The sequence below is a fragment of the Bacillus rossius genome, chromosome 1 (assembly GCF_032445375.1).
Source record: "Bacillus rossius redtenbacheri isolate Brsri chromosome 1, Brsri_v3, whole genome shotgun sequence".
Classification (NCBI taxonomy): Eukaryota; Metazoa; Arthropoda; class Insecta; order Phasmatodea; family Bacillidae; genus Bacillus; species Bacillus rossius.
Window position 1 is genome coordinate 179116319 of NC_086330.1, and position 27529 is coordinate 179143847.

General features: G+C 36.2%; 1 protein-coding gene and 1 long non-coding RNA gene across 3 annotated transcripts in view; one reads left to right on the top strand and one right to left on the bottom strand.

Annotated features, from left to right (window-relative positions):
- Positions 1-11426, bottom strand: part of LOC134527132 (myogenesis-regulating glycosidase-like) — a 318242-nt gene extending 306816 nt beyond the window's left edge. For both annotated transcript variants that reach the window (XM_063359523.1, XM_063359520.1), the window contains exon 1: positions 11287-11426. In XM_063359523.1, coding sequence (XP_063215593.1) covers positions 11287-11308 — 22 coding nt within the window. In that variant the 5' untranslated portion in view covers positions 11309-11426. The remainder of the gene's footprint in view (positions 1-11286) is intronic.
- A 5789-nt stretch (positions 11427-17215) lies between these two features.
- LOC134527131 (uncharacterized) lies at positions 17216-25068 on the top strand. The gene is made up of 4 exons (XR_010074092.1): positions 17216-17617; positions 21066-21225; positions 21783-21882; positions 24865-25068. It is a non-coding gene; the product is annotated as an uncharacterized LOC134527131 (long non-coding RNA).
- The last annotated feature ends 2461 nt before the right edge of the window (positions 25069-27529 follow it).

A 27529-nucleotide genomic window follows, 5' to 3' on the forward strand; every position in this document is an offset into this window, starting at 1 on the left:
AATAACAGGTTTGCAAAATTTCAACATATTCAGTAACTAGTCAGTTTTTTCAAATGTGTTAGTATTAACAATCTGGACCATATCTAGTCGGTGAGGTCTGTATTGTTACAGACTATCTGTATTCTGGTATTTGGATTTTGAAGCTACTTAATGATTCGCTTTCAATGTCTATTAAAATATACCTAATGCTAATTGCAGGAATATTTCTACTCGATTTCAAAATTATAATTCCTGAACATTTGTAGCGGACACATTTCAATGTAACACTTATGTGAAACTTCAACATAACTCGAAAATCAATGTCACTTCGTGTACACGAGATGGCCCCTGATCTGTTAACAATGAGTCATCACAACCGGTGCCGTCTGTACGAGCGTCTTCACAAGTTATCCTGAAATATGTTCTTAAATAATAATTCAAGTGAATTCTTAAAATCCTACATATCTTAAGTGTCGTAAATGAATCGTTATATTTTGTAAATCCATATAATATAGGAGCCAACATGGCGCGAAGCGATGGACGCGATACGAATAATATTTTTTTTTTACCAACCACTACATCAGTAAATATTTGTGGTTTCCATTCGCTATGAATTCAAGCATGTAACATGTGTACTGCTTCTTCAATTCGGCCACAGTTAAATGGGAGGAGGCTCTGAATCACTGAAAACTCCTCAACCAAATCAACGATGATCACAAGCATTACAACAAACAGTTGTCACAAGTCAAGTAGCCAATGAGCAGGTGACATTTTTCGAGTCCGTAGAGGATTGTTGAGACTATCCTACAGGTCAATGGCAACGCGCCCTTACGCGCATGGTTAATACCCCGCATGAGTAGAGTGTAAAGGCGTAAGCCTGAGACACATCTAGGTCCTCATCTAACCGCGCACACTTAGATTTAACTCAGGATAGGATGAAAAATATTTACTAATTTTGCAGTCCTAACAGTCACCAACGAATAGCCAGCAAAATACATAAATAAGCTCACGAATATTGTTCGTGAATGAAGGCGAAGCTGATACTTTGGAAACGTTACCAGCAGATATTAAATAATGTTTAACTATTATTTACGTTGCTTACTTCTTAAAACTGCATTCATGTAAACTGATTTTGTGTGAGACTATGTTGAGTGTTTTCTGCTACACTTAGTTTTCTGAAAAAAGTCTATTGTGGCTTAATAAACATGTTAACATTGATGCCTGTCATAAAAAAAATCAAACGTAATTATACGGATACATGTTGAGTATAGTTTATGAATGGTTCACGCATTGCTGAAAAAAAAAATGTTTACAATTTTGCACATATTTTTGTTGTCGCGTCGCGTCCATCGCGTTGTACATACGCAACTCTGAAAAATAAATATATGGTAAAAAAAGCTATAATAAAATAATCACTTATCTTTTTTTGTTCTTTTTTCGAAGCGCTCTAATGGTTTTCGATAGTTTTGTTATTTTGTGTACTGTGCTTGGTGGAGGTTTCTTCTGCATTTTATTCCTGAATAAATCTTACGCTTGCAACAAAAAACATCTAGCTAAATCACTGTGCTAAATAATAACAGAGAATAACCATTCAATTATACGCCGAGCTAAACCAAACACGTTCTCTTATCTACTGAAAATGAGTACGTTGGCCTTCATATCAGTTTCCCGCGAAATCCCGTCTCCTCTTCGTAAACAGCAGACAGCTGTGGCAGAGTGGGAACGAGCTGCAAAAAGTTTGGAAAACTATCGCAAGGTGTCACTACTGTCCAGCGCGCTCCATAATTCCTCGTATCCGAGCTTGCACGCGGCTCAAATTTCTACAGCTACGTTTTTACTTTAGATCCGACTGCAATAAGCTAAAGACTAAAATAAAGTCAATCATTCAGCCGACATATATGTAGGCGTTTGAATTACAAATGAAAACGCGAATGTTATTAAATTCGCAAATGAATATCACGCAGTTTCGTAGCAGCTCAGTTATTAAAATTCAAATTGTAAATACGTTAAATTAATAATGATTACAGATAAAATAATGGTCACAGTCATATCTCCCGTGTCTGAAAATTTATCTGCAAAAGTTTTACCACTGAATTATTTATAGTTTTTTAATAAAGCTTGAATTTAAAAAATTCCCGAAAATCAGCAATAACTTAATTAAAATAAAAAAATAAAAAAATAAATTTTACACCAGAATGGTTCAAATCTTCTCTAGCAGCTGAATCATTAACAAATATATTATTTTTTTTAATACGATGCTGGTGCACCAATCCCCTTAAACTTAGATACTGTTCTTGTTTTTTGATTTGTGTACTAGGGTTGTTGCTGTATGACATCTCTCCGGTGGGGTGTCTGCTGCATGGAGTTTGCTAGGGTGGTTGCGGCTTCGGCTCGGTGTTGCTGCGACTCACCGTTTCAGCCATCTCTGGTGAATTTCGTGTAGTGGAGTTCTGCTTGGTGAGACTGTGGTATAGTGACACATTCTTCATTGTAAGGTATGGTTTCAACTGATTTCTTCTCAAAATTTTTTCCTTTTAATACATTGCAGGCAGTTCTTTTTTTTATTCACTTCACCTTTGCTGAATCGTAACTTTATTCATGTTATATTTTGTGTTAGTGGTCAAGCTTGCTTTTGCAGGTACTAAATTATTTCTTGAGTGTCTAAGGTATGGGACTTAGTCATTCACCTTTGGACGACCGTTTTCTCTTTTTTTATTTTCAATTTTGTGTTGTCGCTGAATAAGCATTTTAAACATTTTTGTTTCCTTTTGTTTGGGCTCATGTTTATCTTCATGTGTTGTTTGAGCTGCAGTCTTCAGAGCGGTATCATAAGATCAGGATCTTAGTGATCAGGATTTAAGAAGGGGTAAAGAATCCGTAAGTTTTTTTTATAATAAGAAGGGGTAGAGAATCCCCAATTATGTTAATATGGAGGAGGTAGGAGAACCCCCCATTAAGCTGAATAAGTAGGAGGTAAAGAGTCCCCACTATTCTGAATAAGCCGACGGGCATTTTATATGAGGTATGGTCCTCTTTTATATATATAGTATGTAACTGGTTGTCCTGGGTACTTGTACCACCATTCTGTCCTGTTTGTTCTACAATCACACATAAAAAAAGGTTTCGGTATTTTGGTAGTCTGATCTTCGATTAATTTACACTTTAGCTTTGAGATTTTTCTCTCGCAGGTATGTGAGCTTCCTACGTTCAGCTAATTGATGTTGATGTCGAGACCAAGTTTTCTATGGTAATTTCTTGAGCGAGCATTTAAATAATTTTTTTTATAAGAAGGGATGAGTGGTCCCCAGTTTATATAATAATTGTATGTAGAGGTGAATATTTCTCATTGAGTATTGAGTTTGTAAGGATAATATTTTGTTGTTTCTCAGTATATATATATGAGTTTTATGCTCGTTTCTGTGGTGTTTGTTTCTTCAGCAGTATAATGATTTAAGTTCTTGATTTCTATATCTAATACAGTCTTTGTAGCTTTGACATCATTAATTACTATGTCTCTTTAGTTTTAATGGCAACTTTTAAAAAAAAACTTAAAAAAATATATATATTTAAATTTTTAAATACATAAATATAATATAAATAAAAATAAATAAATAATATAAAAATAAAAATACATAATATTTTAAGAAAGTAGCGTCTGCTTTGAGGGGGGGAGTATGTGCCATTGTAATGTTGGTGGCACTTGCTCAACTTATTTATTTATAATTATTTTTCTTTTTTTTTGGGTGAACTGATTTCCACACGTTCTCAGTATTCTATATTGGTATTTGTTAATGGTAATATTTTATTTAAATATTTAAAAGTTAATTCTGAACGAAGTTGTAATAATTATAATTATGTGTAATTTAAATGTTTGAACACATCAAGTTTTTTTTTATTGTGTCAATGTATTTTTTTTTTATCTATTGTGAATAATGTGTTCACAATTTAATTATTATAGTAAATATGTGAAGGTATATTTAAGAAATTATAAGTCAATTTTTTTTGTAATAGAATTAATGCTCCAGTAATAATCGATCTTTTGTTGTTTTAAAAAAGTACTCTCTACGAGTGCCATGTTCAATGTCCTTCTTCGTCTTGCACTTACAGACCACAAACGGTCTTTTCCAGCACCTTGACGCCATGTTTTAGTAACTCCAAAATTCTTTATTGTGTGATTTTAAGCTTTTAAGATGCATTAAGCATCTTCAACCGCACTAAGTGGTAAGTTTTGTTGTATTATTGCTTAAGAACGTAGGGAAATGTTTGTAGCACCGGGGGTGTTAATATTCTTTGTTATTTTTATGTTAATTAGCGGTTCCACGATACCGGCCATGCGGTAAACTTGAACCAACTTGTGCTGTGGTGTTGGGGGCCTGTCCTCGGCAGCCCGTAAGCATAATGAAGTGACCGCACCTAATTCAGGAAAGCCGACGGCTATTTTATTATTTTTGGCATGAATTACTAACCTTTTTTTTTATCAACACTACCTATGTGAAAATTTCGTGGACTTCTCGTCAAACTTGTCTTCTCTTCTATTTTAATGAAATTTATTTGAACCAACGCAACGTTTTAATTAATATATAATTTTCAAACAACGAAACAATGTAACATGGACTAAAGATATTTTGATAAACAAAAAAAAAATGTTTTGTAAGAAATTTTTCATGTAATAATTGTAAGAAATTTTTTTTTTCAAGGGGGCCCCAGATAAGATAAAACTTATATATAATAAAAATCAGTATTATGTTAACGTAAGAATTTAAAATCCAATTGATATTACAAAAGTCATGGTGTAATTTAAAATAATTTATACAAATAAATTATTTATCTGAAATTTCCTTTTTTTTAATCATTAAGTAATACTCTGATGGTGTATTGTGAGTGTGCATGACCAGTCAGCCCTGTTGATACTCTAACTAACCTCTCCGCACACCAAAACACTTCATGAGCCTTGGTCCACGAGCTTTCAGCATCCGCCTGCCTCTGTTCATAACCTAAAAATTTGTGAAGAGAGGTAAGGTGTGGTGCAATATACATTTGGCGATCCAAAAGACATTTACTCTTGACGATATTAAGCAGAACATTATCAATAAGCTTACTGATGAAGTGGAAACGTATGGACCTTTATAATATATCTTGTGGCCAATGGGGAATTAAAGGGAGCACGGGGGCATGTGACATGCCCCCCCCCCCCCCCAGAAGGATAAAATATGGACTGGATAATACAAATTCTGAATTAATATACACGAATTATATATTGTCAAGACTACCGGTGCCTCACCCAGAAGTCAATCCGTAGTCCGCCCCTGCTTGTGGCTGGACTGTGAATATGGTAAACCGTATCCGTTCGTGGACCAAGTGAATAAGTGCGCTCTCAAGACTACTAAAACTCTCATTTACAGTTTTAACGATGTGAAGCAGTCTGTTAAGCGCTGTTTTGTGAGACTCTGTCGGAAGAGGAAGTCTATGTCAGTAAACTGTCTGTCTAGTCTCTGTCTTCCATAAACCGATTTGAGCTGTGCATTAGTCAGCTAAAGCCCATGCAGAAACAAATGTTCATTAGACTGCTAACTTTGGAAAATTTTCGTGTAGTAGAATAAAATCAATGTAATAAATTTTTTTTTTTTCAAAAATCTTGTGTTTTTTTTAACTTTATTTTATGGTTATTTTAATAAAATCATGTTTTTGTATTGATAGAGGATAAAACAAAGTTAATCAAATCAATAAAATTTTTAAAAAGTGATTTTATTTGATGTTTTTGGGAAATATCCTCGAATTTCTAGCCTTAAAATTTTGGATTTTCAATATGGCGGCCAAGATGGCCTACAATATGGTGGGCGCCCTGGCAATAAATGATTCCTGCAATCTAGCGTTAAATATTTAACTAATATGTCAACAGCACCCTCGAGCCTACGAAAACCTAGAAGACAGCCGTGATATAAGGGCGGTCGGTCACTGATCCCATCCTCAATCCTCACTCTGAACCCTATGCCAGCTCCGCCATTCTTATACGACTATAGACATTTTCCCTGTACACATTTGTTGCCTGTATACTGAAACTATGTATTCCAACGATGTACATATCTACATTAATTTGTACCTATGCCCTGTAGAAAGTGAGTCAGTATTCATTGCATTAACTTTGTGAGAGATTTATCCTGAGAAATTAATATAAAAATTATATATTGATTATTTTATAAGGTACGTACTCTTATATATTTACTATGAGTACGTACAAGTCTAATTTACATTCCATTCACATTGTGACATGTTTAGCTTTAAAGAATATTGCATTTAAGCGAGCATTGATGTAACCGATAGATAGAAAAAATGTTTTCCTCTCTTTTCTATACATTTGTATCCTGTTTAAATATTGTATTTAACCTACGATGTACATGAATAAATGTGTACCTATGCCCTATACAGGTATAAAATGAGTCAGGATGCATTGCATTAACTTTGTTAGACGCTGAGAAATTGATTCAAAAAAATATTTTTTGATATTTTTATAATGTACTCTTACATTGCAACATTGGGTTTCTAAAATTCGAATTTATATTTTATTTGGAATCGTTACATGTACATGAGACTTACTGTCTGTGACTGATGGGAAGATCCCTGGCACGGGTATGAAGTGGTAGGGGTGGTAGCGGTTTGGTTTCCGTTTAATAGCGGCGGGGGGGGAGGGGGGCAGTTGTTTGCTTGTCGCCTGAACGGTGTGAAGTCTTGCGCGCAAACATCGGTCCTCTTCTCTAGAAGTCGAGTTTGATTCGAAATGAGCTGTCAGTTTAACACGTGAATTCTAATGTTTGTATAGACAAGTAGACCTAAACGTTTGTTTCAGTTACCGTTATAATTGCTAGTACTTTTATTTGTAACTGTTTGAATGTGGCCACTGTAAATAGCAATCTTTATTTTGGCAATAGCTTCTAGCGGAACTAAAAGAATGAAAGTGATACACAGTGAAGGACGCGAAATTATATGTACGGTTATTGAGAAGTGTGACAATGAAGCTAAAGAAGGTGTCCTAGCATTTCCCTGGATTCAAGCAACACATCGAGCCGCTCATTACTTAGGTGTAAGCGAACCAACGGTGAAACGAATAAGAAAGGAGAACAAAGTACGCAATTCAACTAAAAGTAACAGTTCTTTATCAACACCTGGTAAAACCGAAGTGATTGGCGAAAACACACTACAATGGTTGTGAACGATTTCAATACATGCGTTATCAGAAATATAATACATGACTTTTATTTTCACGAGAAGAAAATTCAAACTGTCCCGAAATTTTTGCTATAATCTAGAACAAAATAGAGTTTCCATGGGGATCAAGATCGCTACATCGCTTGATGGGATTTAAGTGGAGGAAGTGCAGGTCCAAGAGAAAAATACTCGTTGAAAGAGCGGACATAGTGACATGGCGTAATGACTGCCTTCGCAAAATACGACACTACCGCGAAGTTGGCACAGAAATTGTCTATCTAGATTAAAGTTGGATAGACAGTAATTTAACTGTTTCTAAATGCTGGCAACATGAAGATGAATTTGGAGTTCAAACAAATGCTGGCGCAGGTAGAAGGCTTATTTTGTTGCATGCAGGTACTGAGAATGGATTCATTCCTAATGCACTGCTTATTTATAAAGCAGGAACTGCCGCGGGAGATTACAATGTTCAAATGAATAATGTAAATTTTTAAACATGTATAGACGAAATGTTATTGCCTAATCTTCCACCAAATGCTGTAGTTGTTATGGACAATGCTCCATATCATAGTATGGAAATTAATAAAGTCCCGTCCAAGTATGCAGTAAAAAACGACGTTATGCTGTGGCTGAAGAACAACGGGGTTGAATACAACGAGAGTATGCACAAAGTAGATTTGTACAAGCTTGTAGAACTGCATAAGCCCAAAGAAAAAGCATACAGAATAGACTGTAAAATCAATCAATTTGGTCACACAGTACTCAAGACTGCCTCCTTACATGTGTGATCTAAATGCAATCGAGTTAGCATGGGGAAAAATCAAGAGACTAGTTAGAGAGAATGTCACTGGCGATTTATCACTTACTAAAATTAAAGACTAGACAGAAGCTTCAATTTCATCAGTGACGAAAGAAGACTGGGCGGAATTTTGTACACACGTGCAGCACGTCGAGGAAAAATATTGGAAGAAGTGATAGACAGTATTATTGTTAACCTAGATAGTGACGACAGCGACTCTGAAACTGATAGTAACGAGTCATCATGTGCTGCACTGCCAAGTGATAATACTGATTCGGAGTCAGAACTGGCGTGTCCTTTGGAAAAATGTTAAGAAAAATCTGAAGCGATATGTTTTATTTATGCCTGAAAAATCATAATTATGTAAACACATATATACAATAACAATTATTACAAATATTACAATATAGACGTTTCGTCAACTGCATATCTTATATTCATACTTGCGGCCCTCGACACACGACTTTTACATACTTCTGTCTATGAAACTGGAATCGAATATTAATGGTGAGTTCATGTCTTACTATAACTTTCGTAGCTGTACTTTGAAGCATGTGAAAAGTTTCGAAGCATGCCTTATTTTGGGTTATCGCTTTGTAGAAGTGATTAGAAATTCTTTTTCGTGGTGCTAAGCAACAACATTGTATTGTATTCTTTGAGTCGAGTCAATGTTTTAACGTTGCACAGTATCACACACTCCCTTGTCTCCGTGTCCCTCATGACGTCAGTGCTCCTCTTCGCGGCCGCATTCCTGGCAGGGATTTTCCCATCAGTCACGGACAGTGCATACTTCCTCTCTTTAGGTAAATATAATCTCGAGCAATATCAGGAATATAAAGTACCAAAATTTATCCCCATGCACCGCCCACTATAAGATCTCCTGATTGACTGGGATTTGGGGCATTTGCAAGGGCAGGATTGTATTTTATATATCATCCCTCCTCCCTCAATCAGCGAATTTATAAAAAATCTATTACTCGCCCGCCAATAAATATTAAAATTTGGAAGCAAATGTGGGGTCAGTGATTCCAACCCTCCCTCTTCCCCACAACCAAATGAAAATTTCTATGTACACTCCTGGCTGGGTCATCAGGTTAATAACAGCGCAGAACCTTTTCAGTGGAGAGCCATGTATTTACATGTAGGTCGAGGTTTATATTATGGATCATATAAATTTATTGAAACATGAACAAGAGTAGTAATAATTCTACTATTAAAAATTGTAACAGATTTTATAGGCTATTTACTACCATGATATTATTTGAAGCATTTTAAAAATAAAAGCAGTTACCTACCAAAATTATATTTTGCTGGGTCCAAGTTTTTTTTTTAATAATTCATTAAATTTATGCAAATGAGATTGCTACTTACAAAGGGGGGTCGGCTACTCGTCATCACCGATTTCGTCCCGACTCACAGTACATATAGGGCTCGACTAGACATGAAAGTGTCGCAAGTGGGAGCTCCAGATAGCCAAGCGTTTAGGAAATATATTATTTTTTTCGCAGATCTTTAATTTTATCATCATTTTCAAGCAGTGGTTGGCGCAACCGCAAGAATTCAGAATCATAATGTGATGGTCGCGGTTGCGAGTCTACGTGCGGAAAATTCTTTTTTTTTTGTTTCTTTGGGACTTTTTTATTTTAACTATACTTACGCCACAAATGAAAAGAAATAATGCATAATCTACTGTATTTATTTATATTTTTACCAAATTAATAGGGCGTCATTACTTTAACAGGTGAATAATCACGATCAATCTCTGGATTGTGAATATTTTCCCAAGATGGAGTTGCAATTAATAAAAAATAATAATGACAGCCTATGCATTTTGAGAACATATAAATAAATACAATATATTGTACATTATTTCGGTTAATTTGTGGCGTAAATATTATTAAAATTTTTAAAAAAATCCGCACGGGGTCTCGCTTCCGCAACCCTCGGATTACGATTCCGAACTCTTGCAGCTGCGCCAACCAGTGCTTGAAAATTATGATTGGCCGATCTGCGACAAAAATTTTATGTCCTAAACGTTTGGCCATCTGGAGCTCCCGCATGCGATATTTTCATTTCTAGTCGAGCCCTGCTTGTATTGTAAATCTGGACTAAATCAGCAATGACGAGTAACCGACCTCCCCTTGTAAATACACATCTTTGACTACATATCCACAAGAAAAAAATACTTGGGTCGATACAATTTATCATGGATGAAGTTGCTTCTCTTTTGTCATATATAAGATGAAATGAAAACTTATTTTGGTAAATATGTAGAGTCGCGGTATATGCGAAATAAATGCTAAAAATCCGAAAATACTTTTATTCTATGCTCTTTCACTTCCTCTTTTCAAATCAACCGGCGGAGATAAGAAATTCCAAATACTTTAGGAGATATTTAATTTTCATCACAATACCTGTGTATTCATGCGGCGATTACGATTGTTTCTTGTTTACGAGTATCTATTATGTTTCTTATTGGACAATTTTGTCATGTGACAGTTCCGTGATTGGCCAGTATTCAAATGAACCAATACGTGATTATTTATTTATTCATGTTCCGTCGCAGGTATCGCGACGTAGGTGAACGACTACATCATTTCCTTCTAATGGCAAAGGAAATGTACCCGCCTCCAACTTAGGTGAGTTTTTAACGTTTCTAATTTTAAAGTCTTATTTTTTATTTGGATATTGTTGCGCAAGTAATAAGTAACAAAAATATTTTACGTGAGTTGTTAATGTTCATCATTTGTCCGGGTTTGTTAGGTCAGGTCAGTTACATTATAAATACTTTAAAACTAAAGAATCATTGAAATTAAATCATATCATGTTTAATGTACGCTTAGTTTGAAAGTATTCATAATGTATCTGACCTGACCTAATCGACCATTTTAGTTCCTACTGTTCATCCTTTGTCCCGGTTTGTTTGGTCAGGTCAGTCACATTATAAATATTTTAAAACTAAACAGCCATTAAAATTAATTCACATTATTTTTTATGTCTGCTTAGTTTGAAAGTATTAATAATGCAACTGACCTGACCTAATCGACCATTTTATTTATTACGCATTCACGAACACACGGCAAAATGACAAAAATTGTGCCGGTCGAATGGTTGTACAGGTGTTGTATTGCAAAATTAAAAAATTCTATATCTCCTAAAGTATTTGGAATTTCTTACCTCCGCTGGTTGATTTGAAAAGAGGACGTGAAAGAGCATAGAATAAAAGTATTTTCGGATTTTTAGCAATTTTTTTCGCATATACCGCTACTCTACATATTTACTCTTCTTTTTTATAATATCCTTACCTACAATGTGTATGGCTGCCATGATGCAAAACACTGAACTGCTTCGTTCTCTTACAGCTGTATTTATATTTCAGAACAGAAATTCTGAAGTAGTTCTTTTATCTATATAAACTTTACACAAGTGTGATAGCAGCAAATATACTTTAGATAACACCTAGCAACGAAAAAAGTTTTTTTTAATGTTCAATTAGAATAAAATAATATTGTTGTGTTTTGTTTTCCCCATCAACATAATTGAACTATTAAGTTAAGTTAATCCGCTATTATTTAACAGACATCAGAGGGATTAACTCACTATGTCTTGCACAAAAAGTACTTTATAGTTTTCATTGATCAAAACAGTGATATTTAGTCTTACTCTTCCACATTTTAACCATCTTCCCAAAAATATATGTAGAGAGAATATCAATTTTCCCTTCTTATGCTGGAAACTTAGCAGTGGAAAACTAAGAAATAACTACTTCTAAAAACCATCTTAACCAAGACAATTTTATTTACTCTATTTGTCCTCGCTATGCGGTAGAAATTTTGGACCTGGCCAGTAACAGAACGAGATTTTTCATTTACATTTGGCAAAAGCAACATGGCACATGATAAAATTTAACGACACCATTCGGGCAAGTTCGGGGAATAAATTAACCATAGAAGCATAGTCTTTCGTGTGAATTACCGATTCCGTGTGTCTCTGGTGTATCTAGAAAATCCTTAGCATGTTCTTGTTGTGTAAAACTTAGTTATAAGTGTTGTAACAGAAGTTGATATTTTACATGCGTGCTAGGAGGCAAGGCCGGGACGCGTGCCAGGTACCTGAGTGAGCCTTCCAGTGAGAATGGCCAGGGACCCCGCACAGGCGCTGATGTCACGCATGCACGTGTGCCTGTCTGAATTACAAGGATCTGGCTAAAAATCACCCTCCACTCTCCGCTCACCGTCCCACCTCGGACTATTGTCACTGACACTTAAAGTGGCCTGGAAATCTGCGGGTTTCCCGAGGCCACCGTGTGGTGTGGCGCGAATAAATGTTTTCGTTCTGGACTTTTCGGCCATTGGGTCGGCCCATGATGACGCGACTTGACACAACTGCGCTCGTCGGTTCTGGAAAGATTGACCCACGACTATTTAAGCCGCAACGCCGGTCTCCGTGGGAGTTCCGAGCGGATTCCAAGCGAAGGGAAGTGCGACGTCGGCGACGGAGTGCGGTGAGAGTTCAGCGACGGGTGCCGTGAGAGCCCGCGACGAGTCCCACGACGATGAGTGCCGTGAGTGCCGCGGCTACGGCGATAGTTTGGTGACAGAGTCCCGTGACGGAGTTCCGCGGTGAGTTTGGCTGCAGAGTTTCGCAGGGTGTGCCGCGTTGAGTTCCGCAAGGAGTGTGGCCCAATGAGGAGTTCGGACTGTGGAACTTGACAGACACTGAATGACTTTGGAATAAAGATTTTTAAGTACAAGTAATTGGTGATTAGGCATTTTTAAGTGCAATTATTTATTATTAATGTAAATATTAGTAGTCAATAAAACTGTGTAATAAAACGTAATTAGGCTATACGTTACAAACCCAGTTCTCCCCCACAACATTATTAAATCGTAAAAATTTTAGAGTCAGAAGTGGGATAGCCCTAATTAATAGATTTAAGTTTCAGTTACAAAATTAATTTTAAAAAAAGATAATTTTTTTTCTACAGAATAAATTTAGTGTTAAGAACTTTAGTGAATTTTTAGTTAGTGTTAGTTTTGAATAAAATAGAGTTATTGTTAGTTTAGATTAGAAGTTTAAGATAGGTCATTTAGAGTTAAGAACAGTAATAGAATTAAATAATTATTTAGGTTATTTAATTAGTGAAAGTTTTAGAGACAGATGACTGCTGAAGAGGTTAGTGTTGAGGATATCAAGAATGTAAGGGTTGCCCTAGAAGAAATATTCTGAATGACACAAAGTAAATTATAACCAGTATGAAGAACTTCGCGAAAGATGTGAAGAATAAATGAAGGAGATAAAGAACCACCATGATGAAAAGAAGAGTGAGACAAATAATTGTCACCAAAGAAGAGAAGAACAGCCAAAGGTAGAATTACAGCCAGGAAAAGAAAATCAAAGAAGAGCTGAAGAAGAGAACAGAAGTGATGAAGACGAGTCACAAAGTGATGAATATTGAACAGGAAGACGTGACGATAAACAAAAGAGAGAGGGGAAATGCCAAGAAGAACTGAAGAAAAGCCGAAAAGTGATGAAGATGAGTTAAGTATATATGGGAAAATGCAAAGAAGATATGAAGAAAGATCAATAAGAGCTAATGAGAACATAAGGAGTCATGAAGATTGTACAAGGAGAAACTAAGTGCAGTCTAGACGAGATTCAGAAGACCCAAGAAGGGTTGAGGAGCCAAGAAGAGACGAAGATGAGCTGGGAAGAAATCATGTGTGAACAAGTAGCTGAGAGAGAAGGAATAGAGACGAAAAGGGTAGAAACAAGCAAGCCGTTGGAGGATAGTGAGCAATACTTTCAAGAGAATAGGGCCTGTCCAAAGCAATGGTCGGCCTGTCTCGGGCAACTGGCTGAATGACATGCGGCATATGTGACTCAGAAGTGTCACTGGGTACCGAGAGAGGCTACATCTACTGCGAGTGAGTGAATATCATGAATCGATACGGATTCGTTATTAATATGGAAGGACAGGTACTGTGTATTAACGAAAAAGAGGTGGCCTTATTTACTCCCGACCAATTAGAAGTTCAGGTAAAGCAAGTGGTAGTTAGCACATCTTTTTCAATTCCAGCAAACCATGAACAGAAAATAGCAGCTAGGATTATGGAATACCCAAGGGGCAACATGAGCTACCTGATTAAGCCAGATAAGACATTAGGATTGATGATGCTCCTGTTCGCTTGAAGCATTGCAAGGTTGGCGAGGTTGTACTAGTTAGAGTGGCCAACCTCGATTTGCGATCAAGGGTTCTGAAACAGGGAAACTCAAAAACTAGCTACAAACCAGTCTCTTAATTAGGCCAGTGTGAATCTTCCTCACATATTGGGCATGCGGAGAAAGAACTGAACCCAAATCTAGAACATTTACTAAGCTGCTGCCGAAATAATCTAACAGATGGAGAAATAGAGGAAGTCAAAGCCTTTCGTGTAAGCAACCAGGATGTCTTTTCCTTAGGGGATACTGATCTTGGGAGAACAAGCCTGTTCTACCAGCGCATCAGCACAGGTAATTAATAGCCAATCCAACAGGCACCATGGCGGCTGCCTCTATCAAAACAGGAAGAAGAAGAGAAGTTGATCGATCGTAGGTATGATGGAGTGTGGTATAATTTAACCATCAGCGAGTCCTTGGGTTTCCCCAGTTGACTACCGGAAGCTGAATAACATCAACAAAAATGACAGATACCCTCTCCCATGTATCGATGACACACTTGATAAACTCTCTGGCACCAGATGGTCCTCTGCACTGGACCTGAAGAGTGGTTACTGGCAAGTGGAGCTGCAGCCTGAGGATAAGGAGAAGACTGCTTTCACGACAGGTAGTGGGCTGTTCCAGTTCACTGTGTTACCATTCGGGTTAGTAATGCTCCTGCAACTTTTAAATATTGATGGAACTTGTCCTGCATGGATTGACTTGGAAAACATGTCCAGTATACCTGAACGACTTTATTGTGGTGGTAAATACTGTGAAGAAACTTTTGCAAAATCTCCAGGATGTATTCGATAGGTTTCTTCGTGCCCAACTTAGGTTAAGTCCTGAGAAGTGCTTCCTGTTCCAGCATGAGGTAAGATTCCTGGGGCACATTGTATCACAGGATGAAGTGTGAACAGATCCTGATAAGATCTGATATGTTCAAGAGTGGCCTCAACCTACGAATAACATGAAGAAAGAAGTTATCTGTACCTACTACAGGCGGATTGTGCAGGGGTATTCAGCAATCGCAAAACCACTGCATCAACTGACTGAAGACAAGAGTATATTTTTATGGACTTCAGCATGTGAGACTGCCTTTTAAGACCTCAAATAAGTTCCGGTGCACTAGCCCTATACTTGCCTAACACTGTCAACATGGAGAGTATATCCTCGACACAGATGCAAGCGGAGAAGGGTTGGGTGCTGTACTTTCCCAGTTTCAAGATGGAAATGAACGAAAAATAGCATACTACAGCAATGTTTTGTCTAAGCCTGAGCATAACTATTGTGTCACTTGATGAGAACTATTGGCTGTAGTGAATTCTCTGCAACGTTTTAAAAATATTTATATGGGAGGAAATTCATTTTACGCACTGACCATGCCGCACTTAAGTGGCTACAATAATTTAAGAATCCAGGGAAGCAACTTGCTAGATGAATTTAACAGATACAGCAATATGATTGTCGGATAGAACACAGGAAAAAACCGAACTCACAGCAATTCTGATGCCCTCTCATGAATACCTTGCAAAAGGGCAGAGAAAATGAAAGGATATAAGATGTTCGGCGAACAACAATAACAAACAGAGAAGTAAAATGGGATAATACCAGCTTGAAAGCAGCACAGTGACAAGATCCTGACCTAGCACCCATTAAAAGCTGGCTAGAGAGTGGTACTGTACATTCAATATGGCATCAGATCGCTAGTGACTGAAGGACTGTGAAAGATTACTGGGCACAATGGGATTCCTTGAGGATGGTGTATGGGCTAGTAATGAGGGCATGGTAAAGTTCAAATGGAAAAGAAGATACAATGCAACTACTACTTTCAAGGAGTGTAGTGGCATTGGTTTTTAAAGAAATCCATGATTGTACCTCTGGTGAACCTCTAGGGGTGAACCAAACTCTAGTCAAGATCCGTCAATGCTACTATTGGTTGAGGTGTTGCCAGGATGTGGATGCTTGGTGTAGACAATGAGAAACATGCATGGCTAAATACACCATAGTCGTGGGAAAATGAGGGCCTACAGTGTAAGGACCCATTTCAGAAGACAGCCATTAACATCGCTGGACCATTTCCCAAGACTAAAGAGGGTAACCAATATATTCTGGTAGCAATAGATTACTTCAGTAAGTGACCAGAAGCTTCTGCACTTCCTAACATAAAAGCTACTACCAGTGCAGATTCAATATTCAAGCACTTGATTTGCAGATTTGGGGTACCGACGGAGCTCCACTAAGACCAAGGCCGCAACTTTGAATCGAAAAAATTTCAGGAGATACATCGTTTGCTGGAAATAAATAAAACCAGGACTACAGCCCTACATTCTAAGTCTGATGGCATGGTTAAACAGGACTCTCAAGGAACACCTTGCAAAGGTTGTGGCCGAGCATCAACAGGATTGGTATCAACACATCCAGTTGTTCCTAATGACATATAGGTCTGCCATCAATGACTCCACTGGGCTGACCCCTGCGAGTATTGTGTTTGGACAGGAGTTGAGGCTGCCCTGTGATGTCAAGTTCAGTCGTCCTCGCAGGGAGCCGACCAGCACCACTGGTTATGAGAATCTTCTGAAGGAACGAATGGTGCTTATTCATGAAGAAGCCTGCAAAAATCTTCAATTAGCGACAAATTTAATGAAGAAGAGGTACGACCTGAAGGCTTAACTCAATCAGATTTCAAGAGGGGCGATTTGGTGTGGCTTTAGAACCATGCAACGAAGGAAGGGAAGGTGACCTAGGCTTCAATCAGCGTGGGAAGGCCCGTATGGTCTTGAAGCGATTATATTATGTGGTCTACCACATCCAGAGAGGAAAACGGGGACGATGAATGTGGTACATTTGGACAGTTTGAGGAAAAATGCCGGAAGGGATGCATTACATATTCGGGATGATCAGGTTCAATGAGGGGGCAGTGTTACATGCATGCTAGGATGCAAGGCTGCAATGCGTTCCAGGTACCTGAGTGGGACTTCCAGTGAGTCTCTACCCACATAACACACTTGGTTGCAGAAACGTTGATCCAACGTTGAATTGTTGAAGTTGGCAACATAAGAATCGACAACGTTGTTGCAACGTTTCCACTCGTAACGAATCTACATACACAAATTTATAACGTTGTCACAACGTTGATAGTGGTCATCTTTGCGTATCTACTAAAAGGTCATAACATTGTTTGTCTTTCAAAGTTTGAAATAAATATATTATTTCTTAAAAGAGTATTTTTCAATCATTTAAATTACTTTTAATATTTAATTTTAGTTTTATGTTAGTTTGATACTGTTAAACTATACACTAAAATGTAAGTTTAGTTGCAAACTGACTTCAAAATTCCGTGTTTGATTGTTTATTTCTTTTGTCGTCGTTTTATGCTCGTTCAACATTTTGGAATTTCACTTGGTTTTATCGTCGGATTTTCTTGAAAATATGGAGGTAAGAATATTTTGAGGATATTTTCTCGTAATGTGAATGTTTATGCTTTCGTTCTCTCCGCCCGCCAATTCTCCCGCATGTAATATAGAATTAACGCTTGGCTTACTGTTAAACTAATTAATGAATTACGGTAGTCGGGACGAGCATTTTTGAAATAATCTAAGCTAACCCAATCTAGGAACCAAACCCTATTTAACCTAACGTAAACTAAAACCCGGTGCACACGGAACAATATTTTGTACATGTTTGTGTAGTTTAGATACCTATATCGGCTCGTAACCTAACCAAACCAATTAAAATCTAATAAACAATCTATAGGTTTATTAGATTTTAATTGGTTTGGTTAGGTTACTAGCCGATATAGGTACAACAATCAATAGGTTTATTAGATTTTAATTGGTTTGGTTAGGTTACTAGCCGATATAGGTACCTACTGGCTACTGGGAATGTTACAAGATTTCGCGGCACATGATACTGGCTGCTTTGCTAGTTCTATATAGAGTAATTCCACCAAATATAATTTTAACCATATAAATATACTTTAATATAATAAAAACTTTTTTTTTTAATTTTCTTACTTTCTCAAAAATGGACATTAGGCCTTTCTTTTCATCCACGTTTTTGAAAACATTTGATTTGAGTTACTGTAGTGTGTCTATATAGATAGTCTGTACAAATGACAGTAAATATGCATGAAATCGGCTCCAGCTTCAAAAGGCTTAAAATATATATTCAGGAAATAGATCCGCATAAGCTTAGTAAGCTGTAAAATTTCAAGTTCCGAACTCACCTGGAAGTATTTTTAAAGAAAGGTTGAAACTTTCACGGAATAAGCAGTAAAACATGTGTTTCCAAATGTAAACAATTAACGTATGAAGTTTTGTACGATGGATGGAACTGTAGAAACATGTGTGCTCGTGGGTGTGACGTGTGACATTCAATATCTGAAATTTTTTTACCGGTATTATCAACACCTCCCTAGGTTGTTTTAATACACATTTTGCATGCTGGTTTGGTTAGGTTAGGTATCTACAACTTATTTTAATGCAGTCATACTTAACCAAACAATACTAGCAGGTATGATGTATATATTAAACTAACCTAAGGTGGGTGGTTTGTAATAGTGGTGAAATAAAAGTAATTTCTAATTTTGTAATTTCCCATTTAGGGTTGGAGTATTATTCCAATTGTTCGGTCGTAAGTTTCCACCCTGCAATTTTTTACTTATAATTAATAGTGCTACTTAACTATTTAACCCCTTTATCTATGTCGGAATTTACAATTACTGCGTGTAGGCTAATATGTGTGGAAACGTAAATACTGCCTTTTTTTAGTGATTTTCAAACTTAAAAAAATATACTGCCAGATGAGTTTGCAACGTGAAATTTTTACAGCTTTCTACCTCCTGAATATATTTTTAAGCCGTTTTTGAAGCTGGAGCAGATTTCATGCATATTTATGCAAATGGCCATGTCCATGTACCTGCTGCAAATGGTTTTTTTGTTATGCTTCAAAAAATATTTCTTAGGAAAATCTTATTCAGGATGTTCAGGAACACATATTTAGGCAATCAAATCAACCCACATGCAAATTAACATGATATTGCATTGCACAGATAGTAATTACTGAATATATGTGCTTAACTGTATTTCATTAACATATGGCGATTTTCACTGGATATGTGTGTGAATGTAAAGTTGAACATTTGGTAAAAAGGGCAGTATTCAAAATTTGCATACTCTCACGTAGGATTTAAGAATAGATTTTCCTAAGAATACAATACTTGTTTTTTCACAAAACATTAATAACTTGTATTCAATTCCATTCTGTTGCTTGTATTTATTTACTTTTTTCCCTCTAGAATGGATGAGAATCCCAGGAAAAGGTGCAAAGCTATTTCATCCATATCTAAGAGACATTTGTGAAGAATAGTAAATCACACAACAAACAATTAAAGTTTGTATTCAGAATTTCATGATCTGAGTAATACAAGTACTGCATTAGACTCAGAAAATAATGTACCATGTTTGAGAACAGCACCTGAAATTCAAGTTCATAATAAAGTGGAAGTCAGAGGAAATAATAAAATTTGCAGTTCATTGAAGAATGTGAGGTTGCCTATTCCATCTGGAGTAAGTGGAAATGTCAGTAGTGATGTGCAGTCAAACTTTGATTCAGATTCTGACATAGAAAGTATCTGTGAAAGTATTGCTGAAAACAATTCAAAGGAACAGTCTTCTGGTTCAGATTTAAGGAAGGATTTACCTTTTTGGGCTGTTGATCACAACATACTACACAAAGCATTGTCTTCTTTATTAAAAATAATTAACAAACACACATCAGGTTGTGAAATTCCTAAAGATGCTCGTACACTGTTGCTTACTCCTAGAACTATATCATTATCAGAAATCAAATGCTTCCAGGTGAATATCTTCATTTTGGCTTAGAAAAAGCTTGCAAAAGAATTCTACAAGAACATGATGTGCGGCTAGATGTTATAAAGGACAGTTTAGAGTTATTGGTAAATACTGATGGATTGCCATTAGCAAAATCTTCTACCAGTTGCTTAAGGCCTATTCTGTGTTCATTGTCTGCAATCAGCGATGTGTTTATTGTCGGTGTATACATGGGTATGAAAAACCATCATCTACTGTTTTTCTGCAGCAGTTTGTCAATGAAGCTATTTCTGTGTTCAAGAATGGTATTGATTTTAATAAGCATGTTAGTGTTACTTTGCATGCACTTATATGTGATGCACCTGCGAAAGCTTTGTTGTGCATAAACATGTTCAAATTAAATAGCACAAATGTGTATTAAAAATATATAGCCTATATATATATATATATATTAAATATGCCATGCAGATAGCTCGAGATTGAGACGTCTCATCTGAAAATTTTTGGTTCAGACATTGGTATCTGTCAATTCAAACCTTCTGCAAATGTGGGTAATCTCACCAATATGATTATGAAAAACACTTTTTACATAAAACACATAATATTGTACTACCATAATTTTTTATTTATTTATTTTTTCAATTTCCGACTCATTATAAACAGATACTGCGCTACACAGATACTATGTACTGAACTTAGGTACTTGTGTCTAGTAATCCATCAATGATAGTGACGATTTTCACGAAAATGATGTTGCGGAATTTCAGTTGAATATCCAAATCCTTGGGTACGTCCGGATCCTGGGTGGTTTCCATGATATGTTTTTTTTTTCTAGGACAACAACGTCTCTTGTTTGGGTTCTGTGTGCTTGGGTTTGCGTGTAAATTAATTTTATGTCAGTCATGATTTATTGTAACTTTATAAATAATTTTTTTTTTTGCAGAATGATGTGTGTTTTCTTTGGTTTTTCTGTGGAAGACAATTTGTTACAATGGTATGTATCCACAATAACTAGCATTCTTGGAGTTAAATGCCTTTGTCAACTTTTTCAGGTACAGTTTCTTGGTGGTATTGGTGGACAGGGCATTTTTTCATGTGTCAACGCAGTGCTCAGGAGATTGATGACAAATTCTGCCGCATCCCAATACAGCTGGAGTGGGTTCAAAGGAAAGAAAACATTTATAAATTTAAGGCTGTCACAAGTTGTGCTACGTAAGTGTTTTGTTAAAGATAAGACTTTTTACATTAATGTTTTTTGAAAAAGTATTGCACCATCTTTGTGTGCAACAATTCAATAGTAAATTTTACAAGGTATTCTTAAAAATATTGTACTTAAACTTAATTATTAATTTTTGAAAGTTATCAGTAACTTAACAGCTTCTTATAAAATTGTTATAAAATAATTTTTCCCATGTTTTGTATGTTTTACAATATTGTTGACTGTGAGCCAAGGCCTTATGTTGGAGTAAATACGGTATTTAAACATTTCTGCAGTATAGTGGGTAGATGGCAACAAGAAGTTGATACGCCAAAAAACGTTTGCCAACATGAAAAAGAAAATTACAGCACTATAATTTAAAAATGGTATAATAATTATTACATTTTTTGCAACACTGCAATGCAAAATATTTTCCTTTTTTTTTTTTGTGGAGGTGGTGGCATCGTATGTATCTGTGTCTGTTCCAATGACATTTGATGATACCACTTCTTTTGCTATGCAAAATTTACTGAATGCAACAATAATTGTGGTTTTATTATTTTTTTTCCAGATGTACGGTTACATGTGCCAGGGGCTATTGAAACTGAAGTGTCAGAGCAGATACAAGCTTGGTTGAAGCATGCCAAAACAAGACTTGTCAGAACATCACAGTAAGATTATATTTATATCCCATATATTATCATCATCATCAGCGCCACCTGAAAATGGTAAAACTTGCCAATGTGGGTGTGAAAATAAGCAAAAACATTGCAAAAAATCGGTGTAAAAGCTGAATAAGCTATCGCTATAGCGAAGATGAGCCCACGGTGCATTCATTATTTACGAACTTTTTCCTACACAATCTATGGGAAAATGGTGGTGCCGATGATAATTATCGTTATAGCGGATTTCATGTTATAGACCGTACTCGCTACGACAGACTTTTACTGTATGTGTTTCCAAGTTCTATTATTTACTTACCACGACAATAAATTGACATTTTATGATTATAGTGCTTCTGCTTGGATAGTATAACATTGGTTCCACGTTAAAGCAGTGCACTGGGATTATGCAGGGAATGTGGGAAATGTACAGGAAATTAAAAGGACACCTTTGCTGGACACCCTGAATGTAGCTTACAAAGCATATGGAATGAATAACTTACTTTTCAGCTGCACTTGTACTAGAAATGGCCATTTTACTCTGCAACAGCACAAGCTATCACAAAATATTCTTGTCACAGTAGGGAGTTCCAGGGCCACCAAGTGCTCCATGATGAATTCCGTAGATAATTAAAACTTTACAGTTAATTATTTTGGTGGCCATTTTGAAATACAAAATAATTGCAATCCAGGGGACAATCAGAATCCCTTGCATAGTGTACAAAATAAAGCTTTTGTGAAACGTTTCTGTCCGTCTGTAAGATCTAGTGAATGACTGAAAGGAAGTATCTAGATTAGAGTTATACTCAAAATAGGACTGGCGTTGTTACTGTAGGAAGCATGAACTGTTTTATACTAAGGAGAAATAATAATGACATAGATGACCGAAAAAATAATTTAAAGTAGGCATCTGCGAGAACTCAAATTTTTTAGCCGAGTCACGCTTGAATTAAAAACTGCAGCTTGAAATATCCAAGGCTAAATAAAAAACTGAACTTATGAGTTTTTATTTGTACCATAATAAGCACAACTGTTTAGTAATGCTGCATTTTATTTATTGTAAATTTTGTATAAAAATAAGCTCCATTCAATACTCGCGAGCTTTCTGGAAAACTTGCTCGAACTCAGCTTCAGTTCAAAAACCTGTACTTGCAGATCCCTAATTTAAAGTAAAATATTATCATGGTATCGGCACATAGTATCGCCAGAATTGGCCCATAAGAATCTGTAGTAATGGAATTGATAAAAGTTGTATCATTCCAGCCCTACTGTTTTGTTACAGTAGAACCTCGTTTTTACTTATTTCAAGGGACCAAGAAAAAAAAAAAAGTAAAAATCGGGAGAAATGTAAAAGGAGGGAAGTGTTTGAAATTTTTTTAATTCTTACTATGGTGGAAACAAGCAAATACACACAACACCAAATAAAAAAGAGAAGATTACGTTTTTACTATAACAATTATCTCGCATGGTGAAAACAATAAATCCACCCAAACTTGCAGTAATTCACAATTAATGTTTATTTAAAGTTGAAGATTAAAATTTTGGTTATTGAAGAAAGGATGTTAATGTTGAGCATTTTAAAACGTCCACTATTAATGGTGAGATTTTATCACACAATTCTTATTTCTGACTTTGTGTATAATCGCTTGTTAATATTGATTTAATTTCAGAAATTTTATAGTAAACATTTGTTCTAAAATAACACGGCTACCGAACATAAAAGGTTAAAAAAAACTTTTCAGATGTGATGTTTGGATATTCAGTGCTGCCAATCATCTTTCTGCAATATTTCTTATGTGGTAAACCGAAAATTGCCGAACATGCATGAAGTTGCCATATTTACAAGAATTTTATATGTTGCTTTTAAAGTTATGTTAGTGGTACCACCGTAGTACAATATTTATTTAATTAAAAACTCCACTATACAACTTAATTTTTAAGCATTATTCATTAAAGTTCAAAAGGGAGAGATAAAATATCAACTTAATTTTCACGTTCACGTCACCAAAGATTTGTTTACAATGGGTAAAGAACCTGCCATGACCTCAAAACATGCAATCACGTATAATAAGTAAAGTTTACTCTCTTCGCTTTCAACTTTTATTGTTCCATCACAACTTTTCTAACGATTTTCTATAAATACAGCACTGTTACAACGTAAATTGAAGGAAACACTTTCGTATAACACTGGAAAATAATGCATTTATACTGTAGGGAAAATGACGGTGCAAGAGAAAAAATACGTTAATCACGGGAATTCGTTGATCCCGGGTTCGTACAAATGAGGTTCTATTGTACTTTATCAATTGTTCAGGCTAGCCACAGGGATAGGTACATCCAGCATATCAAATAAGAGAGCATATTTTTTGAAAAGTTTTTGGAACTGTTTCACTTTGTGTACTGAAGGAAATGTGATGGGCCGCTCTGTCTCTAGTTATGATCATAACAATGCAAGCTTCTAACAGCTAGGGTTTTCTTTTCAAAAGTTGGATTTCAAAAAGTCTTTCCAGTGGTGAACGAACTATACTTTTAATAAAGCAAAAAATCCACTGTAAGCAAGTACATATTATATTTAACACTGCAGTGTTTTGCAACAATAAGGAATAAATAACTTTTTAACTGAATAAGTGTGTATCATTTGCTCACTACAAAAGAGTGGTTGGCTTTTCCTACCTCTGTATTATTTATTTTAAATGTCATAAAATAATTATTTAAAATGTTTGGTAATTAACAGATGGAATTATGGTAATTCAGAGACTAAACATGTTTTTATTTCCAATCTTCCAGCATTTCATATACTCATTTTGGTGTTATGAAATGCACTCATTCAGGTTTTGAAATGTTCACTACAAATGTTGACCCAACACAAACCGTGATGGATTTCCCTTTAATTTGTTTATTTATGTAGGCATAACATGGGTGTTGTCTAAACACTACATTTTTTATATATATAGCCTTTGCATTACTAAGAATGGTATTTTCTTTTTTCAGGAAGTTGCCAGTTTCTGACCAGTGTTGAAAAAAGAAGCATAAGAACTTAAGTGAACTACTTTGTAATGAATTTTACCAGGACATGAATTATTGTGCCAAATGAATGTTTAAAAATACCTTGCATATAATACTTTGATACTCTACTTTGAAAACTATAAAATACTTTGTAGAAATATTGCAGAATTAAACTTTTACTTACACTTATTAAAAGGTTTTGTTTTTTAACTGCCTTCATGCAACACTAATGTCTTGATTCAAAGCTACTAAGCCTAACCAAAATACTTACCAGACCAGTCTCCAGCTGCGAACGAGTCTCCTCAAAACTCGGTCCAATCTTCAGCGTGACCGACTCTGGCTTTTGTGATCTCGACTTGAAGGTCCTCCGGAGTCAACACAGACACATTGTTAACTTCGAGGATAATGTTGCGAACATGGTGCAAACCTTGTCTGTCGATTATGACTCAATATATCAGGGTCAAACGTTGACCTCTTACTACAAATAAAAAAACTTAATTTTGTGGAAGTAAAAAAAAGTTTGTTTATTTTAATGTTTTCTGTGTGACTCATGTAAAATATTTTTACTGTAATAATAGTGAAGCTATTAAAAGATAATTCTGTCATGTACTACTATTTAATTTTTCAGTATATATTTTATTTCCACCAACAGAGTTTATTTTTTAATAACTTGTGTGTATTATCTACATTATCTATTACTTACTTAGATAAAGAGAACTAATTCATCGTACAGTAGCATCCCGATTTGATGAGATGCCATGGTTTTCTAAAATCTTTCCGCTAAATCAGTGTTTCATTAAATCCAACTTCACCATTGACCTCCAAATGTCCTTTGGTACGACATGATTCATGTTTTTCTATACTAAGTTTTTAAATTGCGAATGTAAAACTTATATCACCCTACTTTCAGATCTGTCAAAAAATTGAAGGTACTGTATTTAATTGCATAATGTCCACACATTTATTTTTAAATACTTGAAATGGATTTTTTTTTTTTAAATTTACATAAAGTCCACACCAGATTAAAGTAACAAGATATTAGTTCCGTGCTGAGAACGTCACCATCCTGGTTGTTTTGTTTATTGATCACTGTTGCCAAATCTATGGTGAGTTATCGTACAACGCAATAGTATTAAGCGAGATTCACGCATTTGTTAATTACGGTAAGAAGACACAAGATTTTTGTTGCTTGTACCAGAGTTCTTGCTACTTTGTACAAGAAATATATCTGTAAGGTATAGCAATGCTTGTATTCCGCCATCTTTGCCATCATCTTATTTACCGCTGGCTCTACCAAACATTGTGTCGCCGATAACATGGGGAGGGAGGCTCGCCAGCGCCGGCTAATGCAGACATTAGACATCTGCCGCGTGTCGTCAGTGGCCGCCACAATCATTGCACCAATTACACTTCTTTCTGTCCAGACAGTAAAGTGTGTGATATCTGACCGACGAGACAGTCATTGGTGTCAACGACTGCAGTGTAAGCATGGTCCAACTCCGGTTGGTTACCGGTGTGGGTGGCCAAAAATAATATTGTAACGTTTTTACGCAATGTTTTCTCATCACAGCAAGGTAAATCCAAATAAACTAATTATGATAAAAGAAATTTTTTTATTCTATATAAAAACATGATGTAAAATTTTGAGAAAAAATAATTTTCGGACTTCACCTCATAATGTCCGCACCCCATTTTCTTCATAAAAAATGTTGCCAAATTACTGCAGACATTATGTGAGTAAATACAGTATTAATGTGATATGGGCAACAACCAGGGTTTTAAATTCCAAACATAAAACATGTTTGACACTGTTTTCAGAGCTGTCAGAAAAGTGAACTTATTATGTGATAGACTACCTAACTTGGCAATGCTGCTGATTAGTTGGCAGAGAAATGTTGCTTCAAAGTTGTCTGGGACAATTTTGCTGCAAGGTTGTCTAGGGAAATTTTGCTGCAAAGTTGTCAGAGTAGCACTGCTGCAAAGTTATCTGTGGCATCGTTGCTGCAAAGTTGTCTGTGGCAACGTTGCTGCAAAGTTTTCTGTGGCAACGTTGCTGCAAAGTTGTCTGTGGCAACGTTGCTGCAAAGTTGTCTGTGGCAACGTTGCTGCAAAGTTGTCTGGCAACGTTGCTACAAAGTTGTCTGTGGCAACGTTGCTGCAAAGTTGTCTAAGCAACGTTGCTGCAAGGTTGTCTAAGCAACGTTGCTGCAAGGTTGTCTGGGGCAATGTTGCTGCAAAGTTGGCTGCACAACGTTGCTGCAAAGTTGGCTGCACAACGTTGCTGCAACACTTTTCTTGGGTTGCTAAGCAATGTTGACGTTGTTTGGTGGTTTACAATTCAACGTTGTTACAACGTTGCATGAACAACGTTTCACAGGGCGGACATCTGGCCGTTGCATCAACGTTGATGCAACGTTGCATAAACATTACTTCAACATTGTAGCAACGTTGACAAATTTTAAGGCAACGTTGTGGAAACGTTTCTGCAACGTTGATGTGTTATGTGGGTACAGCAGCACCGCATGGGCGCTGACATCACGCATGCCATTCGTGCCTGGCTAAATTACAAGGGTCTTGCTAACTATCGCAAGTGGCGTGACGAGAAACGACGGGATTTAAAGAGTACAACTGAGTGGTGCCTGACTGTGTA